Source organism: Lissotriton helveticus, chromosome 3_1, assembly GCF_964261635.1.
Source record: "Lissotriton helveticus chromosome 3_1, aLisHel1.1, whole genome shotgun sequence".
Taxonomy (NCBI): domain Eukaryota; kingdom Metazoa; phylum Chordata; class Amphibia; order Caudata; family Salamandridae; genus Lissotriton; species Lissotriton helveticus.
The window spans coordinates 296020185-296036771 of NC_136061.1; the positions used below are offsets into that span (position 1 = coordinate 296020185).

The window sequence follows — 16587 nt, forward strand, 5'->3', positions numbered from 1 at the left end:
GAGGGGAGGATTGGGGACGGCGCCGACAGGCGGCGCCGGGGGTGACACCCGCTGGGCCGGCGCCGGTGAGGTCGTTAGGTCGACCGGCGACGACCCGGATCCGGATGTGGATTCAGTGAGGGCCTGTGGTGCCGGGACCGAAGTCGCCGGCGGCACCGGGGCCGAGACACCCGACGGCGTAGGGGCCGACCCGCCAGGGTCTCCAGCCAGGACCGTTGGGCCCGAAGGCACCACGGAACCCGGCTGAGGAGGGAGGGACCTCATGGCCATGAGGTACCGCTCAACCTCCTCCGGCATTGCATTGTGCCCAGGGACCTGCAGGTGTGGGGCAGGATGCGGCACCTGCGACTCAGTCGGAACCGCGTGGGTGGTGTCACCCGAACCCCCGGCCGCGTCGTGCGAGCATCGGAGGAACGATGACGTCGCTCCGACCTCTCATGCCTCTTACCTGAGAAAGATCCCGACGACCGATGCAGACTCCCAGAGCTACGAGGACTCCGACCCCGTGACCGGTCCTTCGACCTCCTGTGGGACCGGGACCTGGAACGGCACGGGGCCGACTGCCAGAGCTCCAGTCGCTTGTGGGACCACTCCCGCCTAGCCTTCGACGTCAGGGCCCGGCAGTCGGGGCAGGTGAGGTCGTCGTGTTTGAGGCCTAGACACTGAAGACACCGGCGATGGGGGGTCGGTAACCGACATCAGTCCGTCGCACCTGGAGCAAGGTTTGAAACCGGGAATCCCTACCGGCACCGTAGGAGTCGAGAGACTCGAGAAAGACTATCAAAAAGTTTAGTCAAAAAGTGACTAAGGGGTAGAGCTTCTCCGGATCTGCGCTAGCTGGTGCGGAAAAAAGAAGAACTGACGTCAGCGCGCGAGGGCGTCGTTTAAGTACACCAATGACGTCATTCCGGAGCTAACGAGGCAGACGACGGACGCGGAGCCACGGACGACGCCTGCCGGCGCGCGGTCTGACGCCTGGGGATATTCTAAGGTAAGGAATCTATTCTAAGTTAAGGAATCTATCACTAACGTGTCTCTTTCAGATGCAGGTATGGCACTGTGAGCTAGTTAGGAACTGGGCAAACAGTCTGTGATGGTGTAGATGGGCTCAGTCACCGCATGCTGACGACCTGTTCGCCTAATAAGCAGTCCTATCTTTTCTAGTGGGAACCGTACAGCATGGCGCCATCAACGTTCCTAGGTCAGGTACTTATTTAACGGGTCTCATGAGGTTCTTGTGTGTGTCCAAGGTACCCGATTCACCTTTAAATGGAGACGTCCGTGGTGTTATTATCATATCCTCCTCAGCAATATAGGAAGCATCTATTTTTGTCTATAGGTTCTTCAAGCTTGAACCTTTAAAATAATACCCCACTTTAGTTATTCCCTCTCTGAATACCATTCACTAAAATGGTGAGTGTGATCCATATTCCTGCTAATTGTGCGGCATGGCCACTTGCCCAATAGAAGAAATGGCCTGTTCCACAGATCTCCACCAAGTAATTGGCACCAAATGATGTTTGCACAGTGGAGGTACTTGAGAAGCAGGGTCATCTTCAGAGACAATTTTGTTTGTACTAGTTTCAAAAGTCTCAGCGCATCGATACATGTGGCAAATTTGATATGGAGTCTGGTCAAAAAAGTAGCAGAGGCACATGAATGATCCTTAAGACCTGCAACCATGCCTTCAATCACTTTTTCCCCATAATGGCATGCAGTAATCCTTAATCGCGACTGTCATAAAAGCTTTAACTATTGGACTATGGTGGAACTCTTGGGGCTCTTGTATAATGCTCCTCAAGCCCTTTGAGGGGTGTAGGAAGCGATCTCTGTATATAGTAAACCAAAGTAAGGTCCAGTGGAACCCCAAAGGTAGGCAGAGGTAAAAGTAGATAATACCTTGCTCTTAATTTGTGGTAGTGTGGGCAAGCAGTAAGGCTTTATCATAGGGTAATATTAAACATTTATTGTACACACTCAGGCAAGAAATTATTTCACACACTCAAAGACTGAACTAAGACCAATGTGCTTGTATAAAAGTATTATTTAGTTATTTTATTTCTAGAGCCAAGCATGGGCTGTTGCAGGTGAATGAAATTTGCAGTTATATTGCAGTTGTAATACAATTGGAATGCTGTTGGATGCAATTGGTTTATTTACAGGTAAGTCAACAGTTAAAATTACTTTACAGTTACTTTTGAGATTACTTTGTACATTACTTTTGAGATTACTTTTTAAGTTACTTTTTCTAATCAGCCTAGATATCACGCTGGGACATTTCCCCAGAGAAAAGGTAAGTGATTCAGTTTTTGTACATTTGTAGAGGGTGTCTTCACGCAGAGGTTGCAGGCAACCTCAGGGAGTCCTGGAGGGGTCAAACCACAGTGGACTCTGACTCAGGAGCCCTGCGGGACCTTGCTGGGACCGGTGGGACACTCGAACGCCGGCTGTAGGCGACGGGTAAAGTGGTGGTTCCAGGAGTCTGCTTTCTTTGCCCTTCGCAGGCTCAGAGTCTGCCTTGGGAGTTTCTTTTGAACAAAAGTGCTGCTGTTCACAGGAGATCTGGTCTTTGTTGAAGGTAGTCAGTCCTCCCAGGGGTTCTGGAGGTCGCTGGCTGCAGGACAAGGAGACTTTTGGTGAAGGATCTCTGGAAACTGCAGACAGGCAGGTAGGTAGGGCAAGTCAGTCATTCTCTGCAGACTCCTCTGTTGAGCGTCTTATTTCGTTCTTCTAGGTTCAGGGCTACCCCCTAAATTCTGTATTTAGGGGGTATTTTGGGGATCTCGAGGTCAACCTTAGGGTGACTACACCCTTGGTGTGCTCACCCCATGTAGGGGAGTGGACACAATCCCTAATCCAGACTGGAGAATGTCTGCCATCTGCAAGATGGTGGGCATTGAAGAATGGGCTTCACCTCCCCCACCTGAGGGGCAGGATTGGCAGAGTGGGCACACCTTCTGAGCTGTGCTAATTGTTCGAGTCTGTCTTACCTCTGTAAAGGGGGTGAGACAGGAAGGGGCCTGCTCCTGATGGCAGGAGAGGCTGGGGGTCGTGTTACAAAGGCAGCAAGGCCTTTGAAGTTCCCTTGACACAGATGGCTCTTCATTACCTGGGGGAGGTGTGAACACCTCTGCCCAGGAAATGCTTTGCTTCTGGGCTCAGGGAGCGAAGGCTCACACCCCAGGGGTCCAGAAACATGTCTTGTGGTGGCAGGCTGTTTACCAGTCAGGTAACCCACCAGAGGCTCGTTTTTCAGGGGGCAACTCTAAGATGCCCTCTGAGTGCATTATATAATAAATCCCAAACTAGCATCAGTGTGGGTTTATTATGCTAAGATGTTTGATACCAAACTTCACAGAATTCAGTAAAAGCCATTATGGTGCTATGGCGTTTGTAATGACAAACTCCCAGACCTTATACACTTTTATGGCTTTACTGCACTAACAATGTCTAAGAATGGACTAGGACACTGTAGGAGTCCAGTGCTCGTGCAACTGTAACCTCACCAGTGGTATAGTACACCCAGCTAGAGGAGTGTCTTACCTATACCAAGGGAAGTGGGTTGCAGGTATGTGTGCCATGTCGACTCTTCACTTTTCTCTGCACCAAAACACACAGCCTGCAACGTCAGTATGTATGTGTTACGATGCAGGACGTCTAAGGGTGGCACAATATGTGCTGCAGCCCTTAGAGGCCTTCCCTGGTCACAGTGCCCTTTGTCCCTTTTACAAGGGACTTGCATGTGGCCAGAGAGGTGCCAAATTGGGGTAAAACATACAGTTATGGGAAAGAACTAATGTCCTGGGAACCTGACTGGCAGGGACACAGGGCACATCAAGTCAATGTGCACCAATAGTCTAGCAAAAATGTGTGTGGTGGTGGGGGGTACTGCAACAGAAACCCAGATTCCGACAAGGGCTATCACCACTTGAGATGCATTTGGCTTAGCCTCCTTAGATGAACATTTCAGATTATCGAGGCAATAGCACTGCAGACATCACCAGTTAGTGCTGTATCTTCTGTGTTGACAGATAATAGTTTCCCATCAGCAACAAGGTCTAACTTGTTGAAAAGTGCATTTAACTCATTTTGGCGATAGTCGCGTTGGCAAACCAAAATTTTGTGTTAAATCTTGCCAAAGATCGAAGTCTATCAAGAGAACAGGGGGTTGGCTGAATCCTGTGGGAGTCTTCTCTACCTTACGTTTAAAATATATTTTGATGCCCACTTCCTGGACGGTTCTCGTTTTACATCGATCAAGGTTCAGAAGACCCAAGAGATCTGGAGAATTAATCTCAGCTGCCAGACTAAAGGTTTATCAAAGTCTCTTGTTCAAGGACAGCAATGCTAAAACAAGGTCCAGGAGCTCTGGGTACCAGTTTTGCGCCAGCTTTCTTTTTCATCCCCAAGCTTCTATAAGAGCTTTTTTTATTTGACAGTTCTTAACTGTGAGTGACCATTTTAGTGCTGTAGCTACTTAAAGTGGAGCACCAATGTTTCAGTGATCTGTACAACAGTCTAGCCTCTGCAAGTTGCAAATAGTGTCACTGGCAGAGGAAATCTTGAAGCAAGCTTACCCTCCACCTCCTCGGTTGTCCTTCTGCTGTGTCACCATAGAAACACTCAAATTTAGATCCTACCAGAGTCGGTAATGCTCCAACATGGCGATACCACTTGATATCACCTCCCGCCTGCCCTTTGAAAACCTGCGAGCTCGGAGTGAGAAATGCATGAAGGGGCAAGCTACTGCAGACTATGGTCACTGCCGCAAAAGTTCTTCCAGTATGCCCTCCTCAAGCGGGGCAGACTGCCACAGCTGACCGCCAAAAAGGAGCCAACTGGGACAGATATGGCCACACACAGTCAGCTGTGGCTGGCTAACGCCGGTTAGTGCACCACAGGTGAACTGGAGGCGGGGCAGAAATCAGATGAAGAGGGGAGAACCCGAGGAGGAGGAGCACATGAGACTGTTAAAATAGGGTGTTGCAATACTTTGACATCTATATAGGTAAGAAACGGTGCTGTGATCTATGCATTATTCACCTCCACAGAGTTTGCTGGCTCAATAATCCCGAATAATATCTGGGGTAGCAAACTTTCTCTGGATACAAGGAGCCCCTCTGGGTCAATAACTGTAAGTCAACACACATCAAATGTGTGTGGAAAATGTGCTTTTGAAATATACTTGACATAGTCAGTTTTCCGCTGCTTTCCTGTGGTCTTTGTTATGTTAACAGGGACCTATTAAGCACACTGATTGTAAAGCTTCCTGATGCCAAATGGCATAAAGCTAGGCTATGATAAGAAAGTAATAATTCTATTCTTGATTGAAAAGTCAGGTTTCAGCTATTTCCTAAAGATGGATAGGGGAGGTTGGGTTTAAAGATAGGGAAAGAAAAGTATTCTAGGGCTTGGTGAAGGTAAACAAAAAGGTTTTATCTTTGTAATAGGCTTTCAGAGATAGTGGAATATGTAAAGTGATTGATTTAAGGATCTAAATGAGTCAAAGTGGGACTTGGTACCAACATTTTGATGACATGAACAGAGGTGTAGCATGCTTTATGGAAGATTGTTAAAGCTTTACACTAAGTGATTATCCGAGCTAGTAGCAAATGCAGTAGGAAAGAAACTCCTACTTCATGCCCAGCAGCTAAATTTTGAATTACCTGAAGACTGTTGCAAGGTTTCTCCCACGTTTTCAGGTAGACACTGTTGCAATACACTATCCTGTATTGAATGAAGGTGTTAAGCACTTGGATATGGCACTCTCAAAAATTTAAAATGTGCAGAAGGAGTTTAAGATTGTAAATGCAGGAGTTAGTTCTCGCTGCAGCTTGGATTTCTGGTGTAAGCTTTTCATCCATAATGATACCAAGGTTTTGAAATGCTTTGACAGGTTAGAGCTGCGAGTCCATTGGCAGTGGCCATTCTATGGCATTCAAGAAAGGAAAATAAGGCAACAGTTAGAAATACTGCAGTCTGATGGATTAAGTTAAAAAATGCTTGTGGACATCCACCAACCTACAAGTGCGAGGCAGGGCGTTGGGTCACAAAGAATTAGCATCTTGGGAGGATCATATTTAAAAAAATTGTGTAGAGCAAGGGAATGTAGCAAAATAGTAAGAAATTACATGTAAATGTTAAAAAATTAGGGTGACAGAGTAGGTCCTTGAAGGAAACCGCATTTCAACTCATGGGGTGGAGGGGAGTGGGGGTGCGGAGGAGAGGCACGAAATACGAGACAAAGCAACCCTTTTGGATCAGTTACATAGGAAAGAAGTGAATAAATTAAGTACCCTGACTGCACAACAAATGGTGGGTAGCCTTTGCAAAGGGAGGTGATAGTCGATGATGACAATGGTTGTGGAAAGTATGAGCTCAGTACCCCTATTCCACTGCCAACAACCCCCATTTGAAAGCCTTCATGAACCAAGAACACTAACACTAAAGTACAGTACTTCTGGGCAGGCGGAAACTGGCTTTGAATACCAAAAATATAACTGTTTTCTACAAAACTCTAAAGCTGGGAATGTTTAAGGGGATCAATGCAGAATCGACATGACATTGGCTATTGACTGATTTTCTATGGCAACGGTCAACAAAACAAATGTAGCTAAAATGCATGCAAATATTTAGGTTGGATGAATGTAAGTTATCCTTGGATTCAGATACTTATGTAAAATTAAAAATTGCAATTCTGGAGAATGTCAAAATATTACTTTAAAAATAAAGCTTTAAAAAAAGTTACAAATGCAAACTTTGTTACAATAATTTTCTTTTTACGTATATAAAGAAATGTGTAAAAATGTGTAAATTCCTCGTTTGCCCCCAAGTTCTTAACAATTGTACCCAATAATGAATCCCCATTTATAAAAATGATTACACAATGGTAAAAAGAACTCTTTTCCAATGAAACTGTATTTGAAAAGCTCAGATGAGTGAATTTTACAACACAAGAACCATTTAGCTTAGTTGAATAACAATATTTACTCATATACCACTTACAATTATTTCATAAAATGTGCCATTGTCACAATCGCCGACATGTGAGAAAATGTAACATTTTACTTAACTCTAATTTGCTGTGAAAAACATGTTCGAAAGGAAGAAGTACAAGCATGAAAAATGGCAAACAAAACAGGCTATTCAGTGGTAAGGCAACCCCTTGCATAAAAAGGGCTAAGAAAAAAAGTCAAATTAAGAACTCTCTATTTTCAAGGACCTGCAGTAGTGAAGCAGAAAATCAACCAAGGGGAGATTGCTGGGGGTAGATGCCAGTGACCCTGAAGAGGAAGTACCTAATTCCCAGGGCAGCATCTGTGTGAACTGGTTCAGGATCCAGTTGGACTGGTCGGAGCATAGTAATGTTTTGAAGATTAATGAAGCTGCAATGATTGAGAAAGATGCAAACTCATCTTTAGCTTTCTAGGTTGAGAAACAGCTGAACTCTGGGGGTTGGTAGTGGTATAATTCTCGAAATATGTATTTGAGCAGAATAAGCAGAGTGCTTCAAGATAAGGTGATCACTAATGCAGCAGGAAGTAATTGTGTTTAACTGGAGGCACAGTTAGTTGTGGCCCACAAATCCAATATGTTCACTGCAGTGTTAGGAATATTGGGAATTCCCAATTCAGGAGGAACTACTTCCTCTAGTGACGAGCGACATCGCACAAAGAACACCAAAGGCATAGCATACACCAGATTACACAAACGAAAAACCTTTACCTTCAAAACTCTTGAAAGACTCAAACAGTTCGATCAGTGACTGAGTAGAGAGCTGCTCATGGTATTTTGAAGCCACCTGGACGCAGATTTGAAGGTTCTGGCGAATATTTGCAGAAAGCATAGCTCGCAAACACTCCAGAGAGTCTTCAACAGAGAGGGAACCAAAATAATTCACTAACCACTGAAAAAAAGAAGGACATTACTATTGTAAGCATATTTTATAAAGCATGTGCAATAATTATAGACTGAGCAGAATTCGTCTGGCATACCCTTCAACTACACATGGCAAGTCATCACAGTAGTAACCACAGCACATCTGCACCTACTAGATTCCATTTGTTAGAACCTAACCAGAGCCTGTCACTTATTCAAACTCAAGAGAGGGTTGATATCTACTCAAAAGGCATTATTTTGTGATGAAAAGGTTAGGTTTGACTTATTTTATTCCCCAAACTCCTTAGTTACTCTTAGTGTGTCTCTACCACAACTATATAACTTGGTTTCAGGAATTTAAAAATATTCTTAAGCTTTTTCCATTTCAGATTGGAACAACTCCTTTTTCAATTGTTTGAGGTTTCCTACAATGCAGGTTTTCTTTTTGCCACTTTAAGCAGGAAGAGCTTCACAGTGGTCACAGAAGATTTTTGGGAAGGAACATCCAATAGAACTTAACGAGAAATATATTTTGGAAAGACTGCACCCCCAACCCAGCTCACTTTACTTGTTTTTTTCCTAGACTAAATGGTTATATTGTACATAAACTAACAGAAATCTAGGACTCAATCAATCAAGAGCCTTTGAGAACTTGATAGGGAAGGGAAGCTGAAATCTAGAGATCTTACTAGGTATTGACATCTCTATAGAGACCTAAGAGATCTCAACATGATTCACTATTTTTGGCATGTCAAAATATTATTGTTTCTCAAATTGCCAGGTGTGTCACAAGACCCATGGTCTTGATTCCTTTAATAAAAATTAAGCGGTCCAGTTTGGTGCTTTGACACAAGTGAATTATCCTGGGTGTCTTTCCTCCGCATACAAACTATCACAGTTAGGACAGATGTCTTAAGATGTTGATGCAACCCAGGCAATATTAGAAAGCCACTCTACTTTCGACTATAGCATTGGGACGGTGGAAAACTGTCTATTTGTGGGTTCATTAAGGACCATAAATGCTGGAGGTGCAAGGTCTTTGATGAGGACATATACCTTCAGCTAAACTCTGACCAATCAATTCAGACAGATTCACAAAAGTAGGTAGTCACTGAAAGCACATATCATTTAGGTATGAAAATAATTTTTGAACATCACTAAGCAATTTTGGAATGGACTCCTACCAAGCATAAAATATAGGTAATCTTTTTCCAAAACTTGCAGGTTCCTACAATCCTAAATGTGCTGTGGAAAAAGGAATAAGCATTTCACCATCATATACCTTCCCTGAAAAGACGTTTGGAGAGGGGGAGGGGGGCCACTTTGTCACATGATTTTCTACATGACCTCATTCCTCACTTTAGCAATAATCACTATCACACTTCAAACTCTAACTTTAGAGGCACCCCAGCCCTGGTATTGAATGCCAAACCCCTACAAAAACAATATCTCAACCTATGAAAAATCTTCTAGCTACAATTCCATTGAAAATTCTTGCATATCTTCCCCTGAATCCATTTAAAGCATTCCTGCAACTCTATGGCAGTGCCTGTTTGTCTTCGAGACATTTTTACAACTGCTGGAGCCTTTGAATCCGACAATACTTAAAGTGATACGGACGATTTATTCTCTGGCCACCATATTTTACAATTCAATTTACTGTTGAAAAATTATGAAGGACTATGCCGACCCAACTTCCCACAATGTGCGAAGTCCATAGTGCGGTGCTCACAGATCACTGTGTAAGCGAACAGCGTTGCCAATTTCTACAAGACCCTATATACGCAGAGGAGGGCAATACACGCCTCAAAGATCGAGATATTCATTGAAGATATGCCAACGAAGGCCCCGTCAACTAATGCGCAGGGGTCCTTGGAGACTCCCTCACAATTGAGGAACTGATGGCTGTGCTGTCAGAGCTTCAGTCTGAGAAGGCAATCAGTCCCAACTGGAACTTTCTAAGGCAAGCATGTATTTCTCACTTGGACCACACTACCGGTCAACCGTCCAAGCGGCAGTTCAGACGGCTCACCTGCCCACCGATTGGAGACATGCCGAAATTGTATTTTTTAAACAGGGTCATCCCCCAGAATATCAGTCCTCGTATATCACCCGTTATCCCTCCTAAATATCGAGGTGAAGCTACTGGCGAAAGCCCTAACCAACATGCTGATGCCCCCATATGTCCATCCAGATCAAGCTGGCTTATGCCCCGCCAGGCAACATGCCACAAAATTCAACAGGCTCACAATGCAATTGCTGCAGTTGATCATTTGGGCAGGTTGGCTGCTCTGCTGTTAGCAGATTTAGATACAAAGTGTTCGACTCTGTTAGCTGGATGCATCATTTTAAACTTTTGAAATGGCTGAATTGGTCCGTGCTTCCTGTCACACGTTCCGTTACTCTAACGATTTATTTGAATGCCTCAGAGAGTGGCTGGTAACATCAACCCCTGCTCACCATTGGACTCGCAAGACAGGGTTGCCCCTTGTCTCCCCTTCTCTAGTCATCGAGCCCGTAGCCACCTAGGTCGCGTAGACGCTCAGGGCTGGGTCTTTGAGGGGACAAGGGAAATATCCGACTGCATAGCCTTCTATGCAGACGAAGTCCTATTTTTCCTCAGTGACCCACATAGATAAGGACCCAGGATCCGACAGAATATGCAGATCTTTGAAAAAAACCTCTGGCCTATATATGAATGTTGGCAAATCTATCAAATGGCCACTGCGGGGGACGCTTGGCACTGGCCAATGGATCTGTCGCAGACCACAGATGGTCTAAAAAATCTAGGGGTCTTTCTATCGGATAACCAGGTGTCCTGGGACCGCAATTTTGGTTCAATGAGTGGTTCCGAGGGCTACAGTGTGCCAGTTAGCTAGCTTAGTGGATGTTCTCTGGGTGTTGCTGATGGAATCGATACAGTCGGCCCATAGGCAATCTAATTGTTGAAGTTTGACGTGCTCACCTAGGTTGTTGGAGATGGGGTGAGTGGTGAGGAGGTTGTTGATCCATGTGTCCTTTGAGACTTTGCACCAGCTGCAGTGGGGGGCATTGGGCAGGCTGGGGGCGGAGGTCCATGAGCTGGTGTTTTAGTGGACGATGGAGTGGTTGATCCAGGTGAGTTCGTTGTGTGGCTGTACCTGATGCGGTCGTTGAAAGTTAAGATGGGGTCTAGCATGTAGCCTGCAGTGTATGTGGGGTCGTGGATGAGTCCAATGTTGTTCAAGCTGTCGAGGAGGTTGGCATGGTTGATGTCATTCTGGTCGTCGAGATGGAAGAGTTCGCAGAGGAAAGTGATGGTGTTGGAGTCTATGGCAAGGGGGGTGATTAAGTTGGCAATGAAGTTGCAGAAGGCTGGACGTGGTCCTGGAGGGTGGTAGCTGAGGGTGGTTTTGCGGTCTGCTTGGAGCTGGAAGTTGAGATTTTCCATGGCTGGGGTGATATGGCCATTTATGGTGGTGCACTGGATGGATTCCCTGTGTATGATGGCAATCCCTCCACTAGGCTTGTTGAGGTGGTCGAGGTTGGTGTACTTGTATTCTTCGGGTACTGTGATTCCAGGCGTGGAAGTGGGGTTGAGCCAGGTCTTAGTGAGGAAGAGGACATCAAGTGTGAGGGTGAAGTCCCAAATCTCGGTGGTGTGTTTGCATAGTAAGCGTATGTTAAAAAGGGTGCATGTGAGTTGGGGTTTTTGTTCAGGTGGTGTCTGTGGTGTGTTCGGGGTGGGGCTTGTTAATGGGCTGGTGAGTGTGGTGTAGCAGGTGAAGTGGCAGTGGTTGCAGGTGTAAGGTCCTACCATGGAGCGTGGGTCGGCCTGGTGGCAGTGTTTGCTGCGGCGTCAAGGGTGTAGAGCTCGGTGATGGTGTATCTGGGAGGGGGCCCAGCGGTTGTGATGCTGGGTGCGCCGTGCCCACTGCTCAGTCGCGATGTGGCCTGCGGTAAGTAGGTCCTGGGGTGGGTGGGCCTTCTGTTGGCATGAAGAATGGTGATCAGGCAAATCCAGGTGGGAAAACTCGGGCAGCAGCGGTTTCACAGGATCAGGCTGGAACAAGCTGGAACTGGAGGCCACGGGCAAGTAGCAGGTTAGAGGACCAGGTGCCTACTCCATCGCATGTGTTCTAGATACGCATGCTCTGTATCGACTGTAAAGCTGTCAGTTTAAGCGGTGGCTAGTGTGTGGATGGAGCAGGTGTCTGAAACAAGGTTCATAAGACAGTCTGGGCAGCTAAAACTTGTTGTCTAGCAAGAACATCCATACAGTAGTGTTTGCTAAACGTGGCTGCAGGTGACCAAATAGCTGCCTCACAGATATCAGATAGTGGAGTATTTCCAAGCAGCTATTGAAACTGTCTTCTTTCGTGTGGAGTGTGCCCTGGGAGGTACAGGGAGAACTCGCTTGGTTTTAAGGTAACCGATCTGGATGCACTTGACTATCCCATCAAGCAATTCCTACTTTTAAAGTAGGCTGACATTTCAGGGGTTACAATAGTCTCCAAATAGCCGGTCTGGCTTATGAAAGGGCTTGGTCATCTCAACATAGTACATGAAAGCCCTCTAGACGTGTGGCGGGTTCTCTCTGCCATGGACTGTGGTTGTCTAAAGGAAACCTTGAGTTCTTTGGTCTGGTTGAAATGAAAGGGGAAAATCACCTTAGACAGAAATTTGGGCTAGTTCGTAGTACTTTTACACACCAGAAGGAGAAGGGAGTAATATAAAATGTCCAAGTCTAGTGGTGGCACATGCTGTGTGTCTAAATACTGCCCTCACTCACACAATAGTGTGGCATGCGAAATTATAGGGCTGCTACCAAACACCCCGGCGCAGAGTAGAGGAATACAAACACAACAAAAAGAGAAACAATGATTCCAAAAGTGACTGGGATCACCGGAAGTGAAAGTGCAGTGTGGATTAAAACTAGCTCGGAGGGGTCACTATACCAATACTTTATTTCTGGACCCTCCGGCCAGGGTTAAAAACGTGAAGGATGGTGGTGATTGGGAGATATATTGTGCTCCTAACACCCCTCCTTACTCCCAGGTTGTCAACATGTTTCAGCCGTGTATTTGTGCCCCTCGGTTGGCGTCACGCCGACCTTCAGGACTCTGCTGGTCCCAGTCTGTTAATGTCCCTCACCTCTAATTGAGATAAGAGGGTTTCAGAACCTCTGGTCCTGGTTCCGAGGTAATCCCTCGAAAATGATCGTGGATGTACGAGTTTATCCCTAAACCATGTTTAAAATGGCAAGAGGCAGGGAGACACCCCCTGTAGTCACACTTACATCAAGAGTGGTACTCCTCCCGTCGACTGCGACTCGTATATCCTCTATCATAATCGAGAGATTACCTCGGAACCAGAAACAGAGGTCCTGACACCCTCTTATCTCAATATACCGCTTTAGTGGTGGGAAGCCTCGCAGCGAAAATTGTCACCGAACAAGTGCCGCCTTGGAAATTCCAACGCGCAGAACTGCGGATATTGCGTATTCTCTTTGGTGGCGAACAGATCTAACCAAGAGACCTTGCACTCCCGCCGAGTGAAGACGATATTCGCGATCCAGCATGCACCATCAGCAGAGTCTGTCCGCCCTGGCATTCAGGGAACCTGTTAGGTGTTGAACCACCAGGGACATGCCCTGATGTTCCAGCCACGTCCAGAGCCAGAGTGCCTCTTGACATAGGGTTCATGACCCCACCCTCCCTTTTGTTGCAGTACCACATGGTGGTGGTGTTGTCGGTGAACACCTGCACTACTCTTCCCTTGACAGAAGGAAGGTAGGATTTTAGTGCAAGATGGATCGCCCTGAGCTCCAGCAGGTTGATGTGGAGCCCGGACTCCGCCGGAGACCAGAGGCCTCTGATGTGTGCCTCCCCCATGTGGCCGCCCATCCCAGAAGTGACGCATGTGTCACCACCGTGAAGTCTGGTTGGGGAAGGGAGAAGGATCTGCCGTTAACCCAATCTGGGTTCGTTAGCCACCACTTCAATTGGTGTGCAGTGCACTCCGAGATCTGGACATCAGAAAGATTACCCTGATGCTGCGTCCACTGAAACTTCAGGTCCCATTGCAGAGCCCGCATAGGCCACCTGGCATGATCGACCAGCAGGATGCAGGAGGCGTAGAGGCCCAGCCACCTCAGTCATTCTCTCCAAAAACCGGGATAGAGGCTGAAACATCGGTATCATAGCCAGAATATCCCGGACTCGCTGCCCGGGAGGCTAAGCCCAAAACTGCGCTGTATCCAGAACTGCTCCGATGAAAAGGAGCTTCCGAGAGGGAGTCAGGGTTGACTTTGGCACATTGATAGTGAACCCCAGCGAATGCAGGAGGTCCGCCATAGTTTGGAGCTGAGAGACGACAGCCTGGAGCGAGCCCGCCTTCAACAGCCAGTCGTCGATAGAGGAAGACTGGAACCCCTGATCTGCCCAGATGAGCTGCGACCACCGCCATCTCAGGGGCGCTGGTAAGGCCAAAGGGGAGCACGGTAAACTGAAAATGCTTGTGGCCTACCGTGACCCGTAGGTAACGCCTGTGGGTTGGCATGACGGGGATGTGGAAAGTCTCCCAGAGAACCAGAAAGGACTGGGTATCAAATGCAGAAAAAAGAGATTCCTTTCTGTGTTACTGATTTACTTTTGTGACCAAAAGGCCTACACACTGGTATAACTTTACTTGTGTTCAGATTTTAGTTTCCTTTCTCTGACCAACGAAATTAGACATATGTTTTACTTTGATCGTGGTTTGGACTTAAATTTCACCTTGTAGCCAGCAGGTCTACACACTAATCTATCTTTAGTAGTCTTTCTCAATGACTTAGATGATTATTTTTACACATGCACAAGAATTGCTTATATCTCTCAAAGATTTTTATTTTATAAAATTTGGAATTAAAAACATTTGATCACTTACACAATTTCACAATTCGTAATAAACATATGCTCCGAATAAGATCCTATTCTAATACAAATAACCAAACCTAATCTAGTTACCCTTAAATTAAAACAATCCATATACAGGTTCACAGTCATGCATATACATTTATACATTTAAACATTTTGATAGAAGACAGTCCTTGCCAGCCTGCAAGTCCAACAATGCCATCCAGTCTCCAGGGTCAAGGGCAAACAGGACCTGAGCTAATGTCAACATTTTTAACTTCTCCTTCTGGAGGAAGCAGTTGACGTCCCAGAGAGCCAAGATAGGACGCAGGCCTTTGTCCATCTTGGGCAGCAGGAAATAGTCAGAGTAACAACCATGACCTACTTCTGGAACAGAGACTCGCTCAATAGCTCCCTTGGCCAAGAGGGCCGTACCTTCCTGACAGAGAAGGGCCCTGTGATCCTCCAACATGCAATGGAGTGCTGGTGGCATGGAGGGAGCGTTAGTCTCGAAGGGGAGACAGTAGCGCCCTCTAACTATCGGCAAAACCCACCTGTCCAACGTTACGTTGTGCCAGTGGGGGTAGGTGATGGCGGATTCAGTCGCCCACTGGCAACTGGTGGCCCTGAAATTTCAGCCTACAAAGGCTTGGAGGATGCTGCAGAGGGGCACTGGTGGACTGCCACGCCCGCTGGCCCCCAGACCCAGGGCGTTGGGTCAGACATCCCCAGCTGCGCAGAGGCAGGGTAGCTTGCGCCGTCCTGTGACCCCTAGTGGAATGTGGTGGGGCAGCCCATCCTTAGCCACGAAAGGGGCGAAAGGCAGACTGCACAGGACGAGAGGTGGCAGCGATGCTCAAGGATCTGGGTGTAGCTCTAGAATCCTAGAAGCACTCGAGCGCATGGTCTGCCTTGGAGCCAAACAGATGACGGCAATCAAAGGGCATGTCCAAAAGAGTTGATTGGACATGCCCAGAAAAGCCAGTGGATCTCAGCCAGGCGTAGCATCTTCGGGCTACTGACCCAGCGAGTCGGGTTGTCCAGCTCACAACGGATGGCGAACTTTGCTGCATCTCTCCCCTCTGCAACTGCATTGGAGTGTGCGACCTGGGTCTCCTCCGGCCACTGCAGCAGCACCTTCGCAACCGTATCCCATACAGAGTGGGTGTAACAGCCCAAGAGACATGCAGTGTTCACAGACCGCAGTCCTAACCTGGCGGAAGAAATCATCTTCCCAAGATGGTCCAGCTTCTTGGATTCCCTATCTGGGGGAGCAGAAGGGAACGCGCCTTCAGATGTTGAGACTTGGAACACCAAGCACTCAGGGAAGAGTGTTGGGAGAGGAAAAAGGGGTCACCCTGGGCCGAGCGGTGGCATCGGGCAATCATCCAATCAACAGGAGCCCTCATTGAATGGCAGCAGGGGCTCTAAAGAGGCCGCTGCCGGCTGAAGTACCTCACTCAGGAGGTTCGTCCTGACTGTCATAGTAGGAATCTCAAGGCCCTAGGCCTCCTACGCAACACCACAGCATAGGATGCTCCTTCCTCCATGGCCATGGTAGAGGGAGAAAGTATGCCAAGGTCTGGGGAGGTATCCAGACCACTGGCTTCCCCCAACTCTTCTCTCCAGTCTAGCTCCTCCAGATGGTCTGCCAAAGGGTCAACAGACCCATCCCAGTCCTCCTCACCTTCCTCTGTCTGCCACTCCGGGCAATAGGGAATGCCAGGGGAGAACAGTGGCACAGAAGTACCGGTCGGCGCCAGTACTGGCATCAGTCCGGCTCCGTGTCCAAGACAAGGGGGAGTCCGCGGTCAACGACTGGCGTCGGAGGTGG

General features: G+C 47.2%; 1 protein-coding gene across 1 annotated transcript in view; it reads right to left on the reverse strand.

The window, feature by feature from the left end:
• Nucleotides 1-16587, reverse strand: part of CLTC (clathrin heavy chain) — a 987367-nt gene that overhangs the window by 501850 nt on the left and 468930 nt on the right. The window contains exon 13 of the mRNA XM_078679837.1: nucleotides 7726-7906. Within this exon, the coding sequence (XP_078535963.1) occupies nucleotides 7726-7906 (181 nt within the window). The remainder of the gene's footprint in view (nucleotides 1-7725; nucleotides 7907-16587) is intronic.